Below are 19,938 nucleotides of genomic sequence, written 5' to 3'. Positions count from 1 at the left end.
GGCCCCCCTAACCGCCCCCCCCCCCACAGCATCCCGACCGCGCCCGGTGCGCGCTCCCCCGGGCCCGCCACGGCCGCGGCGCGCTCACTCTGGTTGCCGCACTGGCCCAGCTGCAGGGTGATGATCTCCCGCGGCATCGCGGCCGAGGCTCCGCTCCGCTCCGCGCCCCGCCCGGCTCCGGTACCGCCGCGTCTCCCGCCGGCGCCAACGGCAGTGCGCGTGCGCACTGCTCGCTTCCGGGGCAGCGCCGCGCCCCTCCGCCCGCGGCGGCGCCCTGGCAACGCGCGTGCGTCCCGGCAGGAGGTGCGGGCAGCGCATGCGCCAAGATGGCGGCGCGCAGAGTGCAGTTGCAGTCGGTTGCTGGGGGCCGCCATGCTTGCAGCGGCCGCGCGCGCGCAGCTGGCGGGCGGATGTTGACGCCGTGAGGGAGCGATGGCGGCGGCGGCAACGGCGGTGGGGCCCGGGCCCGGTGAGCGGCAGCGGCGGGTGCAGGCGCTGAGCGCGGCGCTGCGCTGCCGCCTCGGGCCCTACGAGCCACTGCTGGGCGCCGTGCAGGCCGCGCTGGTGTGGGAGCGGCCGGGCCGCAGCGCGCTGTGCTGGGTGGCGGTGCACGGCCTGTTCTGGTGAGCGGCGGGGCTGGGACCGGGATCGGGTTCGGAACCGGGACCGGGATCGGGATAGGGACCGGGTGGCGCTGAGCCCCGATCGCTGGAGCTGCGGGGGTCGGGGGGCTTGAGGAGGAGCGGTCTGTGAGGGACCGCGGGTTTGCTCCGTGCCCCGTTCCGGACAGGAGGGACCGGCAGCGCTGGGTCTGCTGCAGCCCCGTCCCCGTGCTCTCCTTGTACCTGAGAGCATCAAACTCAGGTTTGATCCCTGCTCTGTGGCACGGGAGGGAGGGCAGCTTGCCCGGGACAGGAGGTGTACAGCAGGGCTGTCCCGGCAGAACTGACACGAGCAAACCGAGTCACCCAGCAGATGCCCCCGGGGCACGCTGCGTGGTGACTGAGTAGCAGGTGCTGAGTTTTCTCCCTGAGTGAATGGTTTGAGGTTGGTTTGTGTTACCCCTTTTTGTCTCACAAAGACCTGGCCAGTACCGACTCATTGGTTTCTTCCCCATAGGTTCTTTGCTCTGACTTCACTTCGTTTGCTGTTCCTGATTGCTTTAACCCTCATAGTAGTAGTGTGTCTAGACCAGTGGAAGCACAAAATCTGGCCAGAAATTGGTGGTAAGTTGCATTTTGAGCTCATAGCAGCAAATCAAGCCGAGTTTCCAGCCCCACAAATACAGGCTCTGCACTGCCTGCAGTTACATTGTTAAAACCTCAACTTTTTGCTTTAAGGGTCTAGAAGCCAGCAGAAGTACTGCAGGCGTGCTCTTTCTGGAGCTGGGATATTCTGATCTGTGTAAACACAAGTTCTTTTTGTGCTTGTGACACTGGTATTTGTCTTGTAATCCTGAACCACAGGATGTACGTGACCCAGTGCAGGTTGGACACAGTGATTCACTTTCTGAGCATTCAGTACCAGGGTGAGAAATAGAAGCATATGTGGAACTCATCTGGAATCCCCCTCAGAATCCATAATCAGTTTAGGATGAAGACAAGTCCCAGCCTTGCTGTTGAGCAGAGATGTCTTTGGGAGAAGAGGCATCTGAACAGCTGTAATGAAGTTAGATTTCAGCTTTCAGTAACCAAAGCAGTTGTATCCCTCCTTTGTGACATTAATACACTGATGAACACCCCCATTCCAAGCAGCTGGGGTCCCTTGGCTTTGCATGGACAGGTTAGTTTGGATCAGTGTTAGGGTCTGCATGTTCCCAGGGCTGGTTCCCTGACTAACCAGCAAGTTCAGCTCCCAGCTTTCTGCTTCAATCCATGTTCTCTGCAGTTCCTGGGAAGACATTAAAGCTTTCCTTGGTTTCAAAGCTTGGCTCAGGCTCCTTCCTAGGAGACAGTGTCTGTCCAGCTCCCCCATCCCTCTGATTTGATCTCTCAGAGTGGCTGGGACATCTCTTTCAAGTCCCAGCCTGGGTGGGAAGGTATCAAAGGATTTAAATTCCTGATCCTTCCAGTCTGCAGGCTGTTCCTCCTCCCCAGCTGGTGTGTGCAGGGAGGGGGGGAGAGGGAAGTGGGCAGCTTCTAGAGTCCAGCAAACACCAAGGAGCAGCAGGGAGACTCTTGCAGTCCTGTACTGTCACACGTACACACTCAAGATTTGTTATGGAGTGATGCTTCTCCATCCTGTAATTACAGTTAATGTCTTTTCCAGGTGTTCCCCAGCTTATTAAAGCTTTACTTAAATCCCAAGAGCTAAGCATTCCCATGGCAAATTCCTTGCAACTAATGTAGTGTCTGTTCTTAATATTTTAGTGGCAAGACCTGATGAATTAGACAATGAGAGGTAGGAAACTAATTGACTGCTCTGCTGTGATACTTTGCTGTGATACTGTGTTGTTACCTGCACATGCTTGGGATGTTGGCTCCTTGGGGTGAGGAGGAGGGGGAGAAGGGAGGAGGGACCTGGGAGCTGCTCAGCAGAGGGCAGATGGAGACCCAGATGCAGTCAGGTGGTCATGAGAAGTTTTTTCTTTCCCAAGCCATTTTATTGTACTTTGCTTTCATACCAGCCTCCAATTATGCTTGCTTGATTCCCTGCCCCCTGAAGTTAGAGGTGCTGCCTTAGGAGCAATTCCTCTTGTATGGGTCTCCAGTAGCAGGAAAACAGCATTTCTGTGGGAATTAATGAAGTCTTCTGAGACTTGATAGGGAATATTTAACAGGCTTGTTCCAGCAGTTGTTTCTGCATAGTTATGATCTGACTGCTGCATTAATTATGGGTTGAGAAATGCTGAGGTGTTGCCTCACTGCTCACACCTGCCTCTCTGGGCACACCTTCCTGCCCCACTGCCAGGCTGTGCTGGATGTCAGTTCCTGATTAAATCACCTGAGCTGCTGCCAAAGGACAATTGTCTTTATTAATTTCTTTTTTAAGAGGCCCAAGCACAAAAGGAATTGCTCTTTCTAACCTTCAGGTACTCCTGACTAGCAGTTAAGCAACACTAACAAAACTGACCAGTTCAAGGCCTCCAGAGTAACTGAGTACATGAAGTGAGGAGCAAGGCTGCTTCTAGACCTCATGCTGAACACTTGGAGGCTGCAGTTGACCAGATAAACACAGAAACAGTAAATGGATTCACTTGATTTGCCTCTGCACTGTGCACTCCCTCCAGCAGCATGGAAACTGGTCCAGGGCATTGACTGGAATTCCTGCTCGTCAGCTGCTGTGGGAGCACTGGGATGCTGCTAGAGGGGCTGTAGATGAACTGCTTTGGGCAGGGCACTGCTTGGAGGGCAAGTGACCCTCATCTCTAGAGCTCTGTGCTGGGTGGGAACAGAAGGAAGCTTTAAGACAAGTATTTGTAACAAGGCTGACACTGATGCAGCAATATCTTCCCAAATTCTGCCTTCACTGCAGCTGGGGATACGTCCACCCTCGGCTGCTCGGACTGCCAGAGCTCTGTCATCATTTGGCTGAAGGATGGGTGACTGGGACCAACTTCTTAAGTAATCTCTTCGTTTTCAAGAGGCAAAGTCCTGGCAAGGTAAGAATGTGCAGTTCAGAAAATAACCTGTTTGGTGTGGAGCCTCTGCTGACCACGAGGATCCTCCTGTGCTGGCATCCAGCACTGGCTGAACACGTTCCTGGATGGGAGGTTGTCATGGGAGGTCTCCCACAACACTGTGCCTATTATGTGGTGGGGAGGAATGGAAAGCCCAGGCAGAATAATCAGGTTGTGGAGGAGGGAGGAGAAAGTGAATGTCAGTGTGTGGATTGCACCACTGAAGTGAGAGCGTGGCTGCTCCCTCTGTAGGTTTCTGGCTTTTCAAGTGTCTGCCAAATTTGTCTCCTCACTGGGTTTTAACAGTTTGAGAAAGTGTGTCAAGTTTTTTCCTTCTTCTTTTTTTGAGTTTATGGGAAGAGAGACCTTTATGGGAAGAGAGACACAGTGATACTGCCCTTGTCCTCTTCACCTTGAAGAGCTCTTTAGTTTAGCCTCTTCCTCACTGTTGTGTCCCTGCTTTGGGAAGCTCCTCTTGCCCTGAGGCAGGAGGCCTCAGCTGCCTGTGGCTCTGAGGGCAGACACCCCTGTGTCTGTGCCCACGCTGGAGCAGGTGCTTGGACACTGTGAAGGCTTCACCCTCTTTGGAATAATGACTTGACCCAGGATTTGCAGAGGCTGACATGGTCAAGAAGTGAGTGGACCTACTGCTTAACCCTGGAAACTCACTGTCTCTCATGTCTTCAGTTTTGCCTTCTAGTGTGTGGAGTGTTCACTTTCCTGGCTGTCCTGGGCCAGTACATCCCTGGGCTCTTGCTCTCATACTTGCTGTGTAAGTAAATATCTGTGCCAACACAGACTTACATGTGAAAGGAGATGAGTGGGTGCCGAATGTCCAAAGGATGGGGCTCAGAAGGAAAGCTTGTGTGAATGGCTTTAAAATTTAAAACAATACATTCTGCCAGGAATCTGGTGGTTCTTGACCAGGACTCAAAGTCTGGTCTGGAGAGAAGGTTTTTGAGTGCTTAGTAACTACAGATCTGAGCACCAACAGGTTTGCCTGTCAATTTTGTTAAATTGGCAGAGGTGGTGGCACCTGTTCCAACAACCTCCCACAGCACTGCCCTCAGTGCTCAGATCCACCGTGCTCTGTGTGTTGTGCTGCATCACAAAACATCAGGATGTTTGCCAAGCAGCATCCTGAGCAACCTCCTAACCTGCATTTCACTCCCTGCAGTGCTCCTGGTCCTGCTGTGGCCCCTGGCCGTGTACCACAGGCTGGGGCAGCGCATGTACCGCAGGCTGGAGCCCGTGCTGCAGCGGCTGGACTTCAGCGTCCGGGGATACGTGACAGCGAGGCAGCGCCAGAGGCAGCGTGAGTCCTGTGCCCTTTCTGCCCCCAGGGTTTCACACCTTGATCTTTGATCCCTGGAATGGGCTGTGAGCAGAGGCTCCTTGGCGGGCAGTGGGGGCCATGTCTGCCATGGCAAATTCTTGGAATTGCTTTGGGAAAAGAGAGAGGCAGTTTCGCCTCTGCAGCCATCTCCTAGGAAGCAGCTGCTGTGGGCTTTTCGCAGCACTGAGCTGCTCCAGTTCTTGGCTGTCAGAACTGGGTGTTCTCTGTTCTGGAAAAAGGAGGAAAGGCTCTGTGCGAGGGAGTTCTAAACGTGTTCATTTCAGCAAAAAACCTGTGACAGCCGCAGTCAGAAATGATCATGGCTCTGCTGTGCAACAGAGCTCTGCTCTGTTATGTGCAGTCTGGGGTTTTCTGGTCCTGCACAGAGCCTTGTCCCAGCAGCAGTAACAGCTTTGTGTCTGGTTTCTAACAGTGCGTGGCCGGGCCCTTGGTCAGGAAGCCACGGATGATGGGAGTGACAGCGAAGAGGAGCTGGCTGCATTCTGCCCCAAGGTAACGGAGCCTCTGGGAGAGGGAAGAGCTCAGCTGGAAAGGACAAACCTCACTGCAGGGACATGCAGCATCTGGCTGAGATGTGAGCAGCACATCTGGCAGCACAGCTGAGGGTGATAGGAGAGCAGATGAGGACACTGTCCTTTCAGATAGGTCTATCCCACTCTGTTCCACTAAAGAATGTCCAAAGCTGCTTGTGCCAGCTGCAGTCTCCTAGCCTGTGCAATAAATGTGAATGAGTCTCAGGTACTAGTCTCCCATGGGGTCTAGGTTTAGTGGGAGGCCACTCCATCATCTGTTTTGTCTTGAGGCATGGGGATAACCTTTCCAGTGCTGATGTTTTCAATTTTATCTTCTATTTCAAAGCTGGATGACTCCATGGTCGCCAAGGAACTGACCATCTCCGACTCTGAGCATTCAGATGCTGAGGTTTCCTATACTGAAAATGGGATGTTTAACCTTTCAAGGGGCCAGACACCCCTGACAGAGGGATCAGAAGGTGAGAGGAAACAGCTTCTGGAAGGTGTGGAATGCCAAGCAGGCGCCAATGTGATGGGTCAGAGGGAGGATGTGTTACCTCCCAACATTGAAGTCTGGCTGTTTGATGTCAGCCTTGCTGCTGGAAATGAGCTGCAACTGCCTGTTTTGTTCAGAACTGAACTTCCTCCTTCATTCCTGTGGAGCTTGAGCGAGGGCAGCAGCTCTGCACAGGCAGATCAGGCTCTGCCAGTCTGGCTGTGGGTGCTGCTGCTCCCCTCTCACAGGTGGCTGCTTCAGCACCAGTGTTCCTTGTGAGTGAGCTGGGAGGTCAGAGGGATCTGAACACTTGGGGTGAGGGGAGGGAGATGTTGAAGAGAGTGTGGTCTGTGAGCTCCCAACAGTCTGTCCAGGGGAGCTGCTGGCCCAGCTCCTGCCTGGGCCTGTGGGTGCTGGTGACTACTGGCAATTAAAGCACTTTCTCCTCTTGCAGACCTGGATGGTCACAGTGACCCAGAAGAATCTTTTGCCAGGGATCTCCCTGACTTCCCTTCCATAAACCCAGAAGCAACTGGCATAGATGATGAAGATGACACCAGCATTGGGATCCCAAGCCTGGCGTACCGCCCACAAGGGACAGAGGATCTGCAGCTCCCATATGAGCAGGAGGAATTTGGCACACTGCCATCGGTGCAGAATCTCACCAACAACATCGCTGGCTTTGTCACCAGGGGCATGATCCAGCTGGCACTGTCAGGAGGCTCTCAGCCAGGCTCCTCACGCAGCACCAATCCCCAGAGAGGGGCAAAGACTCACCTCAGAGCAGCCAGTTTGGACTTGGACACTGACGCTGAAGGGGATGACTTTGAACTGCTGGATCAGTCCGAGCTGAACCAGCTGGATCCCGCTGGCTCCCGGGGCCAGTAAACCACCCTGTCACTTCCCTCTGGTTTTCTGTTGCGCATCATGGAGTGAATCCTAGAAGGAAAAGCTTTGCACAGTTCTCTCAGTCGTCTCCTGTGAGTCTGGGTGATGTGACAGCCAGTCCTGGCTGGGTACACCACTGTGACTTGTGACTCGTAGCCTCGCTTGGATCTTAAAATAAAGAACACTGGCAATCTGTAGGGAAGAGACGTTGATGGGATAGCTCCACAATCACTCTGCACTGTCTGACATGATGCTGCCTGCTCCAAACTTTCTCCAAGACAATAAATCCGGTGTTTGCAGCTCTCAAGTCCAGTGGGGCTGACAGCATCGCCAGGAACAATTGTGCACTGAGTTCTGGCACTGATGTGTAACCAGGGGAACAGGACAGAGCCCCTCAGACGTCGTGTCTGGGACGCAGTGCTGTTCTGTCTCAGACAGCTGTTCCCTGATCCTAGTATGTGCACAAATCCAAGTCTTCTCTCCCAGCAATATCCAACTCCAGGTGGAACCAAGCCCCTTGCTCCACTGTGGATGTTGTGCAGCCGCAATGTTTTCCTTGCACTGGCTGCTCCCTCGGCTCCAGCTCCTGGTGATGCTGTTTTGTAAGAGCTCAATGGCAATAAGACACCTGCTGTGACCATCAGACCACCTACCAGAACATCCACGTGTAGCCTCTGCTTTGTGTTGCTTTTCTGAACTAACAGCCTTTGTTAACAGCCAACTAACACTTTGCTAGAAACCCCTGTGCTGCTCCAGTGCATTCCCGTGGGCAGGGCCGAGGCCGTGCGGTTTTCCTGGAGGAAGGAGGAGGTGGAGCAGGGCTGACAGGGCGGTGCTGTGTCCCCTGGGCCCTTGCTGCCTCCAGCCTTGTGCAGGCAGAGCCCAGCACTGGGACCGCACAGGGACAGCAGCCCAGACCAGCAGTGACTGAGGAGCTCGTGCCTGCCGCGGCCCTGTGAACAAACCAGCAGACCCCAGGGAGAGCCAGCCCCGCTCTGCCCACCGAGTGCCCCCGTTACTTTTCCTAAGCCATATAGACGCGGTTCTGATCACATTTGTGCAGCCAAGAACGTACCTCGTCAGGGACCCGTTACTGGCTGCTCTTTGTCTGACTGCTTATCCGATCGCGTCGGCCGTGCTAAGGCGAGATCGGGGGCGGGGGCCGGCCTCAGCCGGGAAGGGGAGGTCGGTAACGGGTTGGAGCCCCTTCGCTGGCCGAGTCCGGTGCGGAGCTGGGCGGGGGGATGGTGGCTGCCGCGGCGGGAGCGGGAGCGCCGGTCCCGGTCGTTTCGTGCCTGCCCTGGGGCCGCTCCCGCCGCGGGCTGTGCGCGGGCCCGCTTCCGCGAGGGCGGACCGGTACCGGGCGGCGCACGTTCCCCCCGCCCATCGCGGTCTGCTCCGCCCTCGCCGCGATTGGCGGGGAGCGGGCGGCGCGCCGGAAGTGCGTGAACGGCGCCAACCGGGAAAGCAGCGGGGCGGGAGGCCCGGGGCCGCGGGATGAGCAAAGGGCGGGAGGCCGCGGCCGGCGGTGAGTGCGGGAGTGGCGGGGGAGCACCGGGAGGCCTCTGCGGCCCCAGGAGGCCGCGGTGACCGGGGCTGGTCCCGCAGGAGGCGCCGCCGCTGTCCTGCTGCGGTACCTGCGGGAGCAGAACCGCCCGTACAGCGCCCAGGATGCCTTCGGGAACCTGCAGCGGGAGCACGGGCTGGGCAAGGCGGTGAGCGGGGCCGGGCCGGGCTGGGGCGGGGCGGGCCCGGGCCCGGCTGACGGCGCGTCCCGCAGGCCGTGGTGAAGGCGCTGGAGCAGCTGGCGCAGCAGGGCAGCGTGCGTGAGAAGGTCTACGGGAAGCAGAAGATCTACTTCGCTGACCAGGTGAGCCCCGGCCGTCGCCGCCGCCCGCTGGCCCCGCTTGCCCCGCCGCGCTGACCCGCCGCTCCCCGCAGGAGCAGCTCCCGGCCGCCAGCGATGCGGAGCTCCGCGGGCTGGACGGGGAGATCGCCGCCCGCTCCGGCCAGCTGCAAGCGCTGCAGCAGAGCTGCCGGCACATGGAGGCGGGTGAGTGTGCCTGGCCGGGCAGCCCCGAGCCACCGCGGGATCCCCGAGGGCACGGGCAGCCGTGCCCTGGTGCCGGGTGGCAGCCCGGCCTGTGATTGGTGCCACCTTCCTAGAGCTGAAGGACTTGAACAGCTCCATGACAACCCCTGAGATTGCCAGGGAGATCGAGGCCCTGAGGAAGGACTGTGCCAGTTACGCGGAGAAACTGGAGAGGATTAAATCTGCTACCAACCACGTGACTCCAGAGGAAAAAGAGAAGGTGAACAGCTGCTGAGGCCGGGGCCAGTGTGGATCCAGGATCCAGCACTTCCCTTACCGGCATTGCTTGCCCGGGGCTGCTGAGAGCCCCGCAGGGCGGCTCTGACCCGGTGCTGTTGGCAGGTGTGCCGGGAGCAGCAGCTGTACCGCCGGGAGTGGCGCCGGAGGAAGCGGATGGTACGGGCTGTGCTGCGGGTGGGCAGTGACGCCCCGCTGGGACTGCTGCCCACTGCCCTCACGCGCCCTGTCTCGCCAGGCCACCGAGCTGCTGGATGCCATCCTGGAGGGCTACCCCAAGAGCAAGAAGCAATTCTTCGTAAGTACCGAGGCTGGGTCGTGCCCACGGCTGCTGAGCCAGACCCTGAGCCTGTTCTGATCTGCTCGGTGCCGTGCAGGAGGAGGTTGGGATAGAGACAGATGAGGACCACGGCGTCGTGCTGCCAGCGACCACGTGAGGTGCTGGGGGAGCCTTTGTTCTGGGGAGCTGCTGCAGAGCTGCCTCTGAAACTCGGCTGTTGGGTTGTTCTTTTTCTGGTTTTGCAGGACTGGGATTTGTCCTGTGTGTTTGAGTTTGTTTTAAAATGTTTTGCAGTTGGAAGGGTGGTGGGTAGGAGTAACTTGGCACTGGCCCTCTCCTTGCAGTGTGATGTTGTTTTTTCCTGCCCCTAGTGCACTGAGCTGCCTGGCTGGGGTCTGATGTGGCTGAGGGGACACGTGGGGGCACTGGTGCTGTGTCCCTGGTGTTCTGGTAAGAAAAGGGAGTGAGGGACTCTCTGGGCTGCAGAGCTCTGTCTGTGTTCTAGCTGCTTCCTGCTGCATGCCTGAGTGGTCACATGAGAATATGATCCATTAAACACCAGGATTTTGGTTCAGCTGCACATCCCTGTGGTGTTTGTCTCTTCAGAGGGTGTCAGGGCAGGGTTTAGGCCCTGAGGAGTGGGGAGGGCAGGAGCCAGGAGAGGGTAACGTGAGCCACAGGGGCTGGAATGGGCTTCTGGAAACCACCAGCTCTAGGGCACAGCTCCAGGAACTCAGCATCGGAAAAATCATTAAAACATTCAGTGAAATTTATTTAATTACTTTTCACAATAGAAAAATACATCACTTTCATGTGTGAGGTCTGTAAAATTCCACTTCTTCTTCCCAAGGCAGGAGGCAGTGCTCCCTCCTCAGTGCTGGAAAAACTGCCTGAAATAAACATTCCCTGGATGTGCCCCTGGAGCAGGAGCACAAACGTGGTTATGGAGAAAAAAACCTGCTGCTGGCAGCACCCTGGTCCCATCACTCTGGACAGTGCCCAGCAGAGCTGTGACCCAAACTGGGCATGGGACAGGGTCAAACATGTCCCTGATAGCAGCTGCTTCTACAGCTGGCACAGGCAGCACTGTGGGACCATTCCAAAATTTACAATAATAAAAATCAAATCAAGACTGATCATGTATGTGTGTGTATAAAAGTTCTAAGAAGGAGCAGCAAGTGCACACAGCCATGCCATGCTACAGCTGCAGAACTTTCATGTGCAGTACAGCCAGTTTCTGAGAAAAGGAGAGGTGTTCCAGCACTTGCAGGAACTTCCTCTGCTCCTTCCCAGGGACTCATGGCTGCAGCACGCTTGGGGTTCATCAAGGCCCTAGCATGTGCTGCCAGGGCCACAGCTCCCAGCTCTTGATGGGCTCATCCTGCTGCCAGCACTGCCAGGCTCCTCCAAAATGCAACAGCTGACTCAAAACAGCTGCTCCAGAGGGGCAGGGCACAGCCCAGAGGGTCAGGGAAAAGCAATTCCTACTGCTAGACCAGAAACCCATGGTTTTTAGTATGCATTTGTCACATTTGCCCACCCTGGGGATAGCAGGGCTGTCACAGGCCTGAGGGCACAGAGTGGAGCTGCTCTGGGATCAGCTCTGCAAGGAGAGTCAGTGGCACAGGCAACCCCATGGCCTGAGCCAGAGACTCTGCTCCCCACCTTTCCCTCCCCTCCTGCCCAGTCCCTATGAAGATTTGGAGGCACCGAGTGGAGCAGCACTGTTTGCACAGCCACCGTTGGGCTTCAGAAGGAATACAATAAATAATTCAGAGAACCTTAAAAACAGCCACAAGGGAGAGGGCCCAGGGTGGTGCCTGGCAGCCTGGCCTCTGGCAGAAGTACCCCATCCCCACGGGCACAGAAGTGGCACGGGAGGCTCAGTAGAGCTGGCTCTTCACCTTGTGCAGGACCCCGATGACAACGTCCCGCAGCGTCTGTGGCAGAAAGAGGACAGTCAGTTGGTCTGTGGAGGGACAGCCACCCCTGTGCCACTGTCTCTGCCCCCTCAGCCATGGCACCAGCCCCTCTGCAGCTCTGCATTCACCTGGGGCTTGCAGTGCTCCTCAATCCAGCTGAAGACACACGCTGAGAGCTCCTGAAAACTCGTTACAGAGACTGAGGCATTGAAGGACTGGAACAGGGAGTCCATGATGCCTTGGAAAACATTGAACTTCACCTCGTCAGAGATCTGGTTCTTCCCCTCATTTGGATTGTCCTGATGAGCTTTCACAATCTGCTCATAGTTCCTGAAACAAGCAGGGCACACCAAGGTCAGCAGTGAGGCATCCACACGTGACTGAGCTGCCACTCCCAGCTCTGAATTCCCACACCAGCTCCTGCTCCTGGTTCCCAGCTGCAGGGCTGTCCCCAGATGGAGAACCACTGCAGAACCCCACAAGGATGGGAGGGAACAACAGGAAGTAGAGGGCACAACCCCAACAGCTCTTCCCTTACACTTTCATGATCTTCAAGGCCATCACATCTTTCCTGAGGGTAGAAACTTCCTCCTCCTGCTTTTTCTTCTCCTTGTGCAAGAACTGGATGTAGTCAATAGCTGAGCACGCAAACACAGAGTGAGGATTTGGGAGCACACATGAGATCCCCACAGCACGTGCCTGAACCAGGGCACCATCAGCTCTCACTGGCCCAGTTCCCTTGGGGAAAGTGAGGGCAGGTGAGCAGCACCCAAGCTCCCCAGAGCCTCATCACACCAGAAGGTTCTAAGGTGCTGAACCTTGCCCTGCACACCTCCAGGGCGGAGCTTTGGGGGTTGATAGCACCTCCTTCCCTCCTGCCCTTGGGACTCACTTTTCTGCAGCACAATGGCCTTGCTCAGCTTCTGTGAGCTGATGGAGAAATCCTGCTGCTCACAGGTGGGGACGATGGCCTGCAAGTCATTGTAGCCTTTCTGCAGGGAAGCAGAGCCACAGGGTGTGGGCTCATCCTGTGGGGCCAGGAGCACACCCAGCTCCCACAGCACAGCCCGGCAGAGCCAGGGCACATCCAGCAGCAGAACACAAGTGCTGGGAGAGCAGGGTGCTGCAGCAGGCTGGCAGCAGCACTCCAGCACTGCCTGCTGCCTCTTGCCTCGCTCACCTTGATGGCATCTCGGCGCTTCTGCTCGGCCTGCGTGTGCGCCCGGCGGCGCTGGTCCTTGTAGGACTCCTTGGAGGACTCCTGATGGTAGTCACTGTCCTCATCGTCTGTGGGGACAGAGTGTGGCTGGGCGTGGGGACACAGAGGCACCAGGAGGGGCACGAGACAGCTCAAGGGACCACTACAGCTGCAGCCAGGCCCAGCATAGCCCCCGCCCCATTCAACTACAGCAGGCTGGGCAGAAGAAAAGCCTTCCAAGGAGCCCTGACAACATTTCCCTCTCCTCAGGGAGTTGGCAGGAGGCAGGTGCCGGCAGCTCCCTTGAGAAGATGTCAAAACCAGAGTGATTCTCGACTCCAAACCCTGCTGGAAACCACAGAACCCTGATGCTATTCCCACCACCTTCCTCCTCCTCCTTCTCCTCAGGACAGGAATCCTGCCCAGCCACGCTCACCCCCTCGGTGCAGGGCAGACCTGAAGCCCGGCACGTGCCGGATTCCCCAGCGAGCAGAAACACGTTGTCACGGAGAGCAAACCCCACCTGTGTTGGGGACAGAAGAGGCACTGGTGGAGCCGATGCTGTTGGCCCGGGACACTATGCTGCCTTTCCGGGCATTTTCCATGAAGAGCGCTGGAATTAGAGCGTCCCGGGGTCAGTGCCCAACGCGGGGTGTGACCGGGCGCAGGGACATGAGGGGCGTCCCCGGGCAGCCGCTGCCACCCACGAACGGGGGTGGCGCGGGCCGGGCGCCGCCCGGGCACCTACCGGAGTCCAGGCCATTGTCGCCGTAGGCCGCGTCCACCTGCGCGGGGCCGGCGGGCGGAGGAGACACGTCAGCGGGGCTGGGGCGGCGACCGCGACCGCGCCCCGGAGCCCCCCCGCCCTCAGGAGCTCGGTCGTGCCGAGGAGCGCCCGCCACCCCCGAGCTGCGGCTCCGCTGGGGCCTTCACCACCGCCCCTCGCCCCGGCACTGACTCGTGCGCGCTCCCCGCCCCCGTACCCCCAGCCCGGCGCTCACCCTGCCCGGCCGCCATGAGCCCCGTCCCGGCGCGCCGCCCTGCGCCCCCGCGGCACCCGGCGGCCCGGCCCGACCCGATCCCGGCCCCACCTTCCCCCACGAGTCCTCGGCGGCGGCGCCCGGCGGCTCCGCCATCTTCCGCCCGCCCGGTCATGTGACCGCCGGGCAGCGCCGGCCGCCCCGCGCCGCCAGGGGGCACCCGCGCGCGAGTGACGTCATGGGCGTGACCCACCGGGAGTCCCACAGGGCACCGGGAGTCCCACACCGGGCACCGGGAGCCTCACACAGGCACCGGGAGTCCCACACCGGGCACCGGGAGCCCGGGCCCAGAACGGGAGCGGGCACAGGACGGGACCGGCGCACGGACACGCACTGCAGGAGCAGCCTCTTTACTGTCACCCAGGGGGCTCAGCCCTGCAGTGTTCCCCCTCACCGGGGGGCCGCAGGACGGATGCCCCGGAGCCTCCCCAGAGCTGGATGGGGCCGGTGGTCTCGGTCCCACGCTGCTTCGTCCGCCGGTTCATGGTGGGCAGTGGTGGCTGGACACGGACCGTCACGGGCTGGGCCCTCACGGGCCAGGCTCCAGGCTCAGGCGCTGCTGCAGCAGGTCCCAGGCCTTCTGCACCTGCCACAGAACCGGCCGGGCCGGGCGGCGCCTCAGAGCCCGCAGGGAGGCGAGCGGCGCCTCGGCTCGGGGCAGGAGCGCCACAGCACCGTCCCACGCCTCTCCCCTCCCGGCTGAATCCACATCCCCAGTTCCACCCGTTGTGGCAGCCTCCGTGGTGAACAGCGCAGCCAGGCACGGCCTGAGCACACACGGAGCCCTGCAGCTGCCGTCACAACCACCCAGAGCACCGCTGCTGGTGCTGCAGCAGCCCCGGCTCACCTGCTGGCGGGTGATGTCCGGCTCCCAGAGGCTGCAGAGCACCACCTGCGACTGCTCGACCCGCTGCCTGTTGCTCATCTGGCTCTGCAGCCGGCGGCGAGCGGCCTCCTCGGTCAGCCCATCCCTGGCCACGATGCGCCTCACGGCCTGGCGGGGACACAGGGGACACTCAGGTGCTTGGGAGAGGCTGAGGACCAGCCCTGGCAGTAAGTGAGGGGCCCAGGGTGTTGCCCACCTCCTCCTCCGGGATGATGGCAGTCCACACCTCATGGACCATGTCCTGCCAGCCGGCCTCCAGCAGCACGGCAGCGTCCAGCACACACACAGCCTTCCCTAGGGAACAAGGGCATTCCTCAGTGCCTGGCCATGGATGGCAGCAGCCTGGGCTCACTCCCACCTTCCTGACGCTTCACTGCCACAGAGCCACCACCCTCATTACCTTGAGCATCAGCCTCCCTGACCCTCTCCTTCACCATCTGGGCTATTTTGGGCCAGACAATATCCGTCAGCCTCTTCAGCTGCTCCTAGAAAGGACACAGCAGGATTTGAGATGCAGTCCCTTGCCCTCAGAACCCCTCTGTAGCCAGCCAGGAGAGTGGGGGTGTAAGCACTTAAGGGACACCCAGGAAGGAGCCACTGAAAATGGGGAGGTGGGTCCAGCCCATCACTGAACACCAGGAAGGAAAGTTTTCACACTGGCCAGAGGCTCCCATTCCTGCTGCCAGGGTCAGGGTGCTTTCTCCTATTATTTTCCTTGTCCTGCCATTAGGGCCCTGCTATTAGCAGAGATCTGTCTCTGCTGTGAGAGGTGCTTTGCTCCACAGCACAGCAAGCTCCCCGTGCAGCAGGTCCCACAAAAGACATGTCCATCCAGGGAACCTCTTGATGTGCCTCCACCATGGCTGGGGAAGCAGCAGAGCAACATGCTGAGCACCTGTAAAGGCCAGGTGCCACTGAGCCCCCCTGGGCACAAGGGGCACTGACCCCTGGCTGTGTTTGTCAGATCTGTTGCTCTGAGCTGGGTGAAGGAAAAGCATGGTACAGAGGAGATGGGGATGGCAGTGGGGACAGGGGTGGGAACAGGGGGGCAGCAGCAGCTGCAGGACAAAAGCAATATATCCAGCACAGCTGCTGATTCAGCTGCAGAGATGTGACCTGTCCCACCCTGTCCCCATGCCACTGCCAGAAAACACAGCCAGGAAGGTGTCACCATCCCAAAGGGCTGAAAACGCAAAACCCCTGGCACAAGAGAACAGCTCCCACTCACAGCATTAAGTATTTACAATAAACCTGCTTTTACCTGCTTTCCAAACACTTTGGCCCCGAGGACTTTCCTGTTAATCGTTCCATCTTCATTCAGGATCTCTGCAAGGCAGAAGCACAACAGGTTTGAGAGGGACAACTCCCATCCCTGTGGCAAGCCTGGGTTGGGGAAAGGGCTTTGGCACAGGGCTCTCAACAGCACACACAAACACCTGACCTGGCAGCTCTTCACCTGATTCCTGAAAAGGACAGGGAAGAGCTTTTTCCAGGCAAACAGCAGCCTGGTTCATCGTTCCCCACCAGCAGCTCTGACATGGGACACACAACACTCGGGGAGCCCAAAACCCATGGGGAGGGAATGGGGCACAGGCCAGGGCTCTCTGGGACACTGAGACACCCCTCCCTCCCCTCCTCCTCCCTGCAGCCTCCAATGACTCTACCTGCCCCAAAGGCTGTCACCACTGGCTCGTAGGCCGGGCCACCAGGGACATAGACGGCATGGCCCAGCTTGTCAGCGTCGATGACGAACGCGCCCAGGCTCCCCAGGAGTTTGGCAATGGAGGTTTTCCCACTCCCGGTTCCCCCAGTCAGCCCAATAATGTACGGGCGCAGCGGCAGAGCTGGGTCTCGCTAAGGGAAAGAGGAAAGCTGTGGCAGCAGATGGAGAACTGGGCTTTGCTGGGGCTCACACCCCGGCCTGGAGGTGGCCATGAAAGGCCCTGCAGAGCAGCAGGCAGCCTCTGCAAACTCTTGGACTCCCCAGACTCCCACCCCTCCTCCCGGGCACTCTCATTGCAGCTGTGGCTCTGCAGGCCCCCCTCACCCGTGGGGGCTGCAGCAGCGTCCCCAGCAGCCTCTGCCGGAGGCTGGAGGAGCTGATCTTCTCCTCCTCGTTCTGAGTGTGGTGAGGATCCTTCATCAATTGGATTTCATACAGAGCCAGCTCGGGGAGCCCCTGATGAAGAGAATGGAGCCCCAGCCATAAGAATGCAGCAGAGGGAAGGGGCAAATCAAGACCAAATTTGCCCCCAGTCATTATCAGGCAGGGCGATAGGGTGGGCAGAGATCTCCAGTGTGGGATTTACGTTTTCATGTCTCTTCCTGTTCACAGCCACCCCTCCCTGGCGGGTCTCCTCGCTGACCACCAGGCACTGCAGGTCGGGGTCTGTGACCGAGGGGCCGAAGGGGTCGGCCAGAGGCACGATGTCGTAGCACAGTGAGGGCTTCACATCCTCCAAGAACTCGCGCAGCTTCGCCGCCCGCAGCTCGTACGGCTCGATCAGCTCTGGCAGGACCTTGTCTGCCGGGTGCCAGGAGGGCGGAGAAGCACAAGAGATGAGGGAAAAGAGAGACCAAGAGATGAGGGAAAAGAGAGACCAAGAGATGGGACTTTGAACGCTGCCTCCCCCTTCCCTTGCCCTCGCTGCACTTGTACACTTTGTACACCCTGCTGGTTGTGGGCAGGACACCGGGTCCCCCCTGGATCCCCACTGACACTCTGCCTGGATGGCACCGCCTCGTGTGGGTGACTGCCACGACTTCACTTGTTACTGGGCCCCCAGACAACTGCCCGGGGAGCACCGGGCTCAGCCCTCGTGCCCGCGCAGTGCCACGGCCGCCCCGGACTCACGGCGGAGCAGCTCTCCGTCGGCCACCCCGGCCAGGAGCCGCTGCCGGGCCAGGAGGCAGCAGACGCTGAGCAGGAGCCGGTGGGCGCCGTGCAGCCGGTCGAAGGTGCCGCCAACAGCCACGTCCAGGAATTCGGGGAGCGTCGCGTCGAGATCCTGCTCGGGGTCCCCCTCGGGGTCCCCCGCGGTGTCCTCGCCCAGCAGCAGCGCGGGCAGGCTCGGCGGGCAGCCGTACAGAGCGGCGGCCAGGCGCTGCAGCCCGAGCTGCACCGGCTCCAGCGGCCCCGGCGCCTCGGCGGGCGGAGCGGCGGGGCCGGCGGCGGGGCAGCCCAGCCGCAGCCCCGGCTGCAGATGCACGTACAGCGGCCCCGCCACCAGCCCCGCCGCCGCCGCCACCAGCCCCGCCGCCCGCCGGGGCAGCGCGGGCAGCGGCGCCGTCAGCACCAGCAGCCCCGAGGCGAAGGGCGGCATCGCCCCGCCGGAAGCGCCGCCGACCGGAACGGGGCCGGCCGCGCGGCCGGAACGGCACCGCCTCCCGGGCAGCGCCGCACCTCGCGCGAGGCGCGCTCGGCTCCGCCCGCGAGGGGAGGAGACCGGCCGGCCCGGCCGCCCCGCAGGGCCGAGCGAGCCCGGCGGCTCCGCGGGACCGCGGCGTGACGGGGACAGAGCCGGAGCCGTGCGGCTGCAAAGGGTTTTATTGGGGACACGGCGGCACCGAGCACGCGAACGGGCCCGGGCCGGCGGTTGGCGTGGCAGCGGTTCCGGTGTTGGTCTCTCCGCTCAGGGCTGCTCCCCGCCGGCCTCGCTGCCGCCGAACACGAAGTCGTGCATGGCGCGGACGTACGCGGAGCCGTCGGGGCTGCTCAGCCGCAGGCGCCACAGCGGGGCGAGGAGCTGGGTGCTGGCGCAGCGAAGGGGTGGGCAGGGGCTGCCGATGGCCTCCAGGAACACCTGGCACCGCAGACGGGTCAGAGCCCTCCCTGGCACGGCCCCACGGCCACCCCGCCCCGCGGTGACTGACCGGCAGGACCTCCTCCACCTCCTGGGCCGTGTCGCGGAAGATGCTCTGACAGTGGCCCAAGTACCGGCGGTACAGCCCCTGTGTCTCGGCGTCCAAGCCCCGCATCTCGCTGCCCTCAGGGTCGGGGCGCTGCAGGTTGGCCAGGAAGCTGGTGTGGACGGGCCCGCACTCCACCAGCGTCAGGCTGCGGGAGGGAGCACATGAGCTGCCACCGTACCCCGCCCTGGCATTCCCCCATCCCGGTGGGCAGGATCCAGCCCTCGTGGCATCACCGGCACTCACTGGATGTTGAAGGGGCGCAGGACGATGGCCAGACTCTCGCACAGCCCCTCCACTGCAAACTTGCTGGCACAGTAGACAGCATTGAAGGGCAGCCCTGGGGCAGAGCCACACCCTGAGCACCAGAGCTCTTCCCCGCTCACAGGAAGCTCCGTGTGCCGCAGGGTGCTGGGGGTCCCACCTTGCAGCCCCCCGATGCTGCTGGAGACAATGATCCGCCCGGCCCTGCGGCTCTTCATGGCAGGCAGGAACGCCTGGATGGTGCGGACAGCCCCAAAGAGGTTCACATCGAAGAGAGTTTTCATGGCCTGGTCCGAGCAGGTCTCCAGCGGTCCCATCAGTCCCACCCCTGCATTGCAGACTGCCAGGCATGCTGCAGTCAGCTGGGCACAGGGCAGTCAGCCAGTGTCTGCAGCCCCACACACCACTGAGTGCCAGAAGGCAGAAATGGGGGGGCTTTCCCTGCTCATGAGCCCTTGGCACCCCAAATCCATCTACTGCACCTCTGCCCTGCTAAACACGTCCCAGCCCTAGCACTGCCTGCACCTCCCATAATTTGGCTTCTCCTCCTGGTGCCCTGAGGAGGGCTGTGACTCCAGAGAAGTCCCCTCAGCCACCCCGGGGACATGGGGCACCAGGAAAAGCCATACCCAGCACATCCAGCCGCTGTCCCTGCACCCGCTGTGCAGCAGCTGCCAGCGAGCAGGGGTCAGTGACATCGAGCTGCAGGACCTCCAGCGTGTCGGGGCAGCAGCCCCCCAGGCGCTCCAGCAGCCGCTCACCCTTGGCCAGGTCACGCATGGTGGCATAAACTGGGGAGAGAGCGTGGCTGTGGGCAGCAGTGCCACCGAGCTGCACGGCCAGCACCCACCCCAGCCCACCCCCAGGCTCTGTCTCTCCTTGGTGAGACCACCTGGGGCTGCCGGACCCCCGGGGCAGCGCTGACCCCTTTACCTTGGAAGCGGCGAGCGGTGTCGGCTGCCAGGCGTGCAGCCAGCCCCAGGCCGATGCCTGAGGAGCAGCCCGTGATCAGCACCGTGGTTCTCTCCATGGCTGCCAGTGCTGGCCAACGGGGCCACCCCATTTAAGAGGGCTGGGAAAGGGGTCCCCCCGCCCCACGGCACCGTGTTGTGTCTGCTGCTTTATCTCAAGGCCCCTCCACCCACCTCCCTGCGCATGCCTGGGGCTCCCTGTGCCTTGATCCTGGTGCAGGTGCTGTGATAAAAACTCCATGAGCCAGGACCTCCCTGCTGGAGGAG

The 19,938-nt window shown here is 60.3% G+C and overlaps 6 protein-coding genes across 11 annotated transcripts in view; 2 read left to right on the top strand and 4 right to left on the bottom strand.

The window, feature by feature from the left end:
- Nucleotides 1-245, bottom strand: part of TUBG1 (tubulin gamma 1) — a 6,859-nt gene extending 6,614 nt beyond the window's left edge. Inside the window, exon 1 of the mRNA XM_041426492.1 lies at nucleotides 89-245. Within this exon, the coding sequence (XP_041282426.1) occupies nucleotides 89-137 (49 nt within the window). The 5' untranslated portion in view covers nucleotides 138-245. The remainder of the gene's footprint in view (nucleotides 1-88) is intronic.
- Nucleotides 246-332: 87 nt separating this feature from the next.
- On the top strand, nucleotides 333-7,961 carry RETREG3 (reticulophagy regulator family member 3). The gene is made up of 9 exons (XM_041426494.1): nucleotides 333-623; nucleotides 1,120-1,226; nucleotides 2,370-2,400; nucleotides 3,475-3,601; nucleotides 4,307-4,391; nucleotides 4,797-4,934; nucleotides 5,389-5,468; nucleotides 5,835-5,967; nucleotides 6,439-7,961. Exons 1-9 carry the CDS (start codon nucleotides 433-435, stop codon nucleotides 6,870-6,872), a joined length of 1,326 nt encoding a protein of 441 aa, XP_041282428.1. The 5' UTR covers nucleotides 333-432; the 3' UTR covers nucleotides 6,873-7,961.
- Nucleotides 7,962-8,114: 153 nt separating this feature from the next.
- LOC121347677 (PSMC3 interacting protein) lies at nucleotides 8,115-10,055 on the top strand. 4 transcript variants are annotated; one of them, XM_041426503.1, is made up of 8 exons: nucleotides 8,115-8,400; nucleotides 8,484-8,587; nucleotides 8,653-8,742; nucleotides 8,814-8,925; nucleotides 9,039-9,184; nucleotides 9,307-9,360; nucleotides 9,440-9,499; nucleotides 9,579-10,055. In XM_041426503.1, exons 1-8 carry the CDS (start codon nucleotides 8,370-8,372, stop codon nucleotides 9,636-9,638), a joined length of 657 nt encoding a protein of 218 aa, XP_041282437.1. In that variant the 5' UTR covers nucleotides 8,115-8,369; the 3' UTR covers nucleotides 9,639-10,055. The 4 variants fall into 4 exon arrangements, with proteins under 4 accessions (XP_041282437.1, XP_041282436.1, XP_041282435.1 ...); XM_041426502.1 differs by having other exon boundaries at nucleotides 8,481-8,587; XM_041426501.1 differs by having other exon boundaries at nucleotides 9,307-9,499.
- A 185-nt stretch (nucleotides 10,056-10,240) lies between these two features.
- MLX (MAX dimerization protein MLX) lies at nucleotides 10,241-13,866 on the bottom strand. Of its 3 annotated transcripts, none has more exons than XM_041426497.1 (8): nucleotides 13,693-13,795; nucleotides 13,350-13,386; nucleotides 13,125-13,214; nucleotides 12,584-12,690; nucleotides 12,296-12,395; nucleotides 11,942-12,041; nucleotides 11,532-11,733; nucleotides 10,241-11,421 (listed from the first exon to the last, which is right to left on the bottom strand). In XM_041426497.1, the coding sequence occupies exons 1-8, from the start codon at nucleotides 13,735-13,737 to the stop codon at nucleotides 11,365-11,367; spliced, it is 738 nt and encodes a 245-aa protein (XP_041282431.1). In that variant the 5' UTR covers nucleotides 13,738-13,795; the 3' UTR covers nucleotides 10,241-11,364. The 3 variants fall into 3 exon arrangements, with proteins under 3 accessions (XP_041282431.1, XP_041282430.1, XP_041282433.1); XM_041426496.1 differs by having other exon boundaries at nucleotides 13,603-13,762; XM_041426499.1 differs by lacking the exon at nucleotides 13,350-13,386 and having other exon boundaries at nucleotides 13,693-13,866.
- A 109-nt stretch (nucleotides 13,867-13,975) lies between these two features.
- Nucleotides 13,976-17,887, bottom strand: COASY (Coenzyme A synthase). The gene is made up of 9 exons (XM_041426493.1): nucleotides 17,382-17,887; nucleotides 16,837-17,051; nucleotides 16,575-16,706; nucleotides 16,192-16,381; nucleotides 15,789-15,853; nucleotides 14,928-15,012; nucleotides 14,724-14,821; nucleotides 14,489-14,635; nucleotides 13,976-14,227 (listed from the first exon to the last, which is right to left on the bottom strand). The coding sequence occupies exons 1-9, from the start codon at nucleotides 17,848-17,850 to the stop codon at nucleotides 14,171-14,173; spliced, it is 1,458 nt and encodes a 485-aa protein (XP_041282427.1). The 5' UTR covers nucleotides 17,851-17,887; the 3' UTR covers nucleotides 13,976-14,170.
- A 159-nt stretch (nucleotides 17,888-18,046) lies between these two features.
- On the bottom strand, nucleotides 18,047-19,763 carry HSD17B1 (hydroxysteroid 17-beta dehydrogenase 1). The gene is made up of 6 exons (XM_041426495.1): nucleotides 19,634-19,763; nucleotides 19,330-19,491; nucleotides 18,861-19,040; nucleotides 18,683-18,776; nucleotides 18,401-18,584; nucleotides 18,047-18,330 (listed from the first exon to the last, which is right to left on the bottom strand). Exons 1-6 carry the CDS (start codon nucleotides 19,761-19,763, stop codon nucleotides 18,160-18,162), a joined length of 921 nt encoding a protein of 306 aa, XP_041282429.1. The 3' UTR covers nucleotides 18,047-18,159.
- Nucleotides 19,764-19,938: the final 175 nt, after the last annotated feature.

Source organism: Onychostruthus taczanowskii, unplaced genomic scaffold (genome assembly GCF_017590055.1).
Source record: "Onychostruthus taczanowskii isolate IOZ18803 unplaced genomic scaffold, ASM1759005v1 scaffold91, whole genome shotgun sequence".
Lineage (NCBI taxonomy): Eukaryota > Metazoa > Chordata > Aves > Passeriformes > Passeridae > Onychostruthus > Onychostruthus taczanowskii.
Note: the sequence above shows the minus strand (reverse complement) of the source record. Positions and strands in the feature narration are given on the sequence as shown.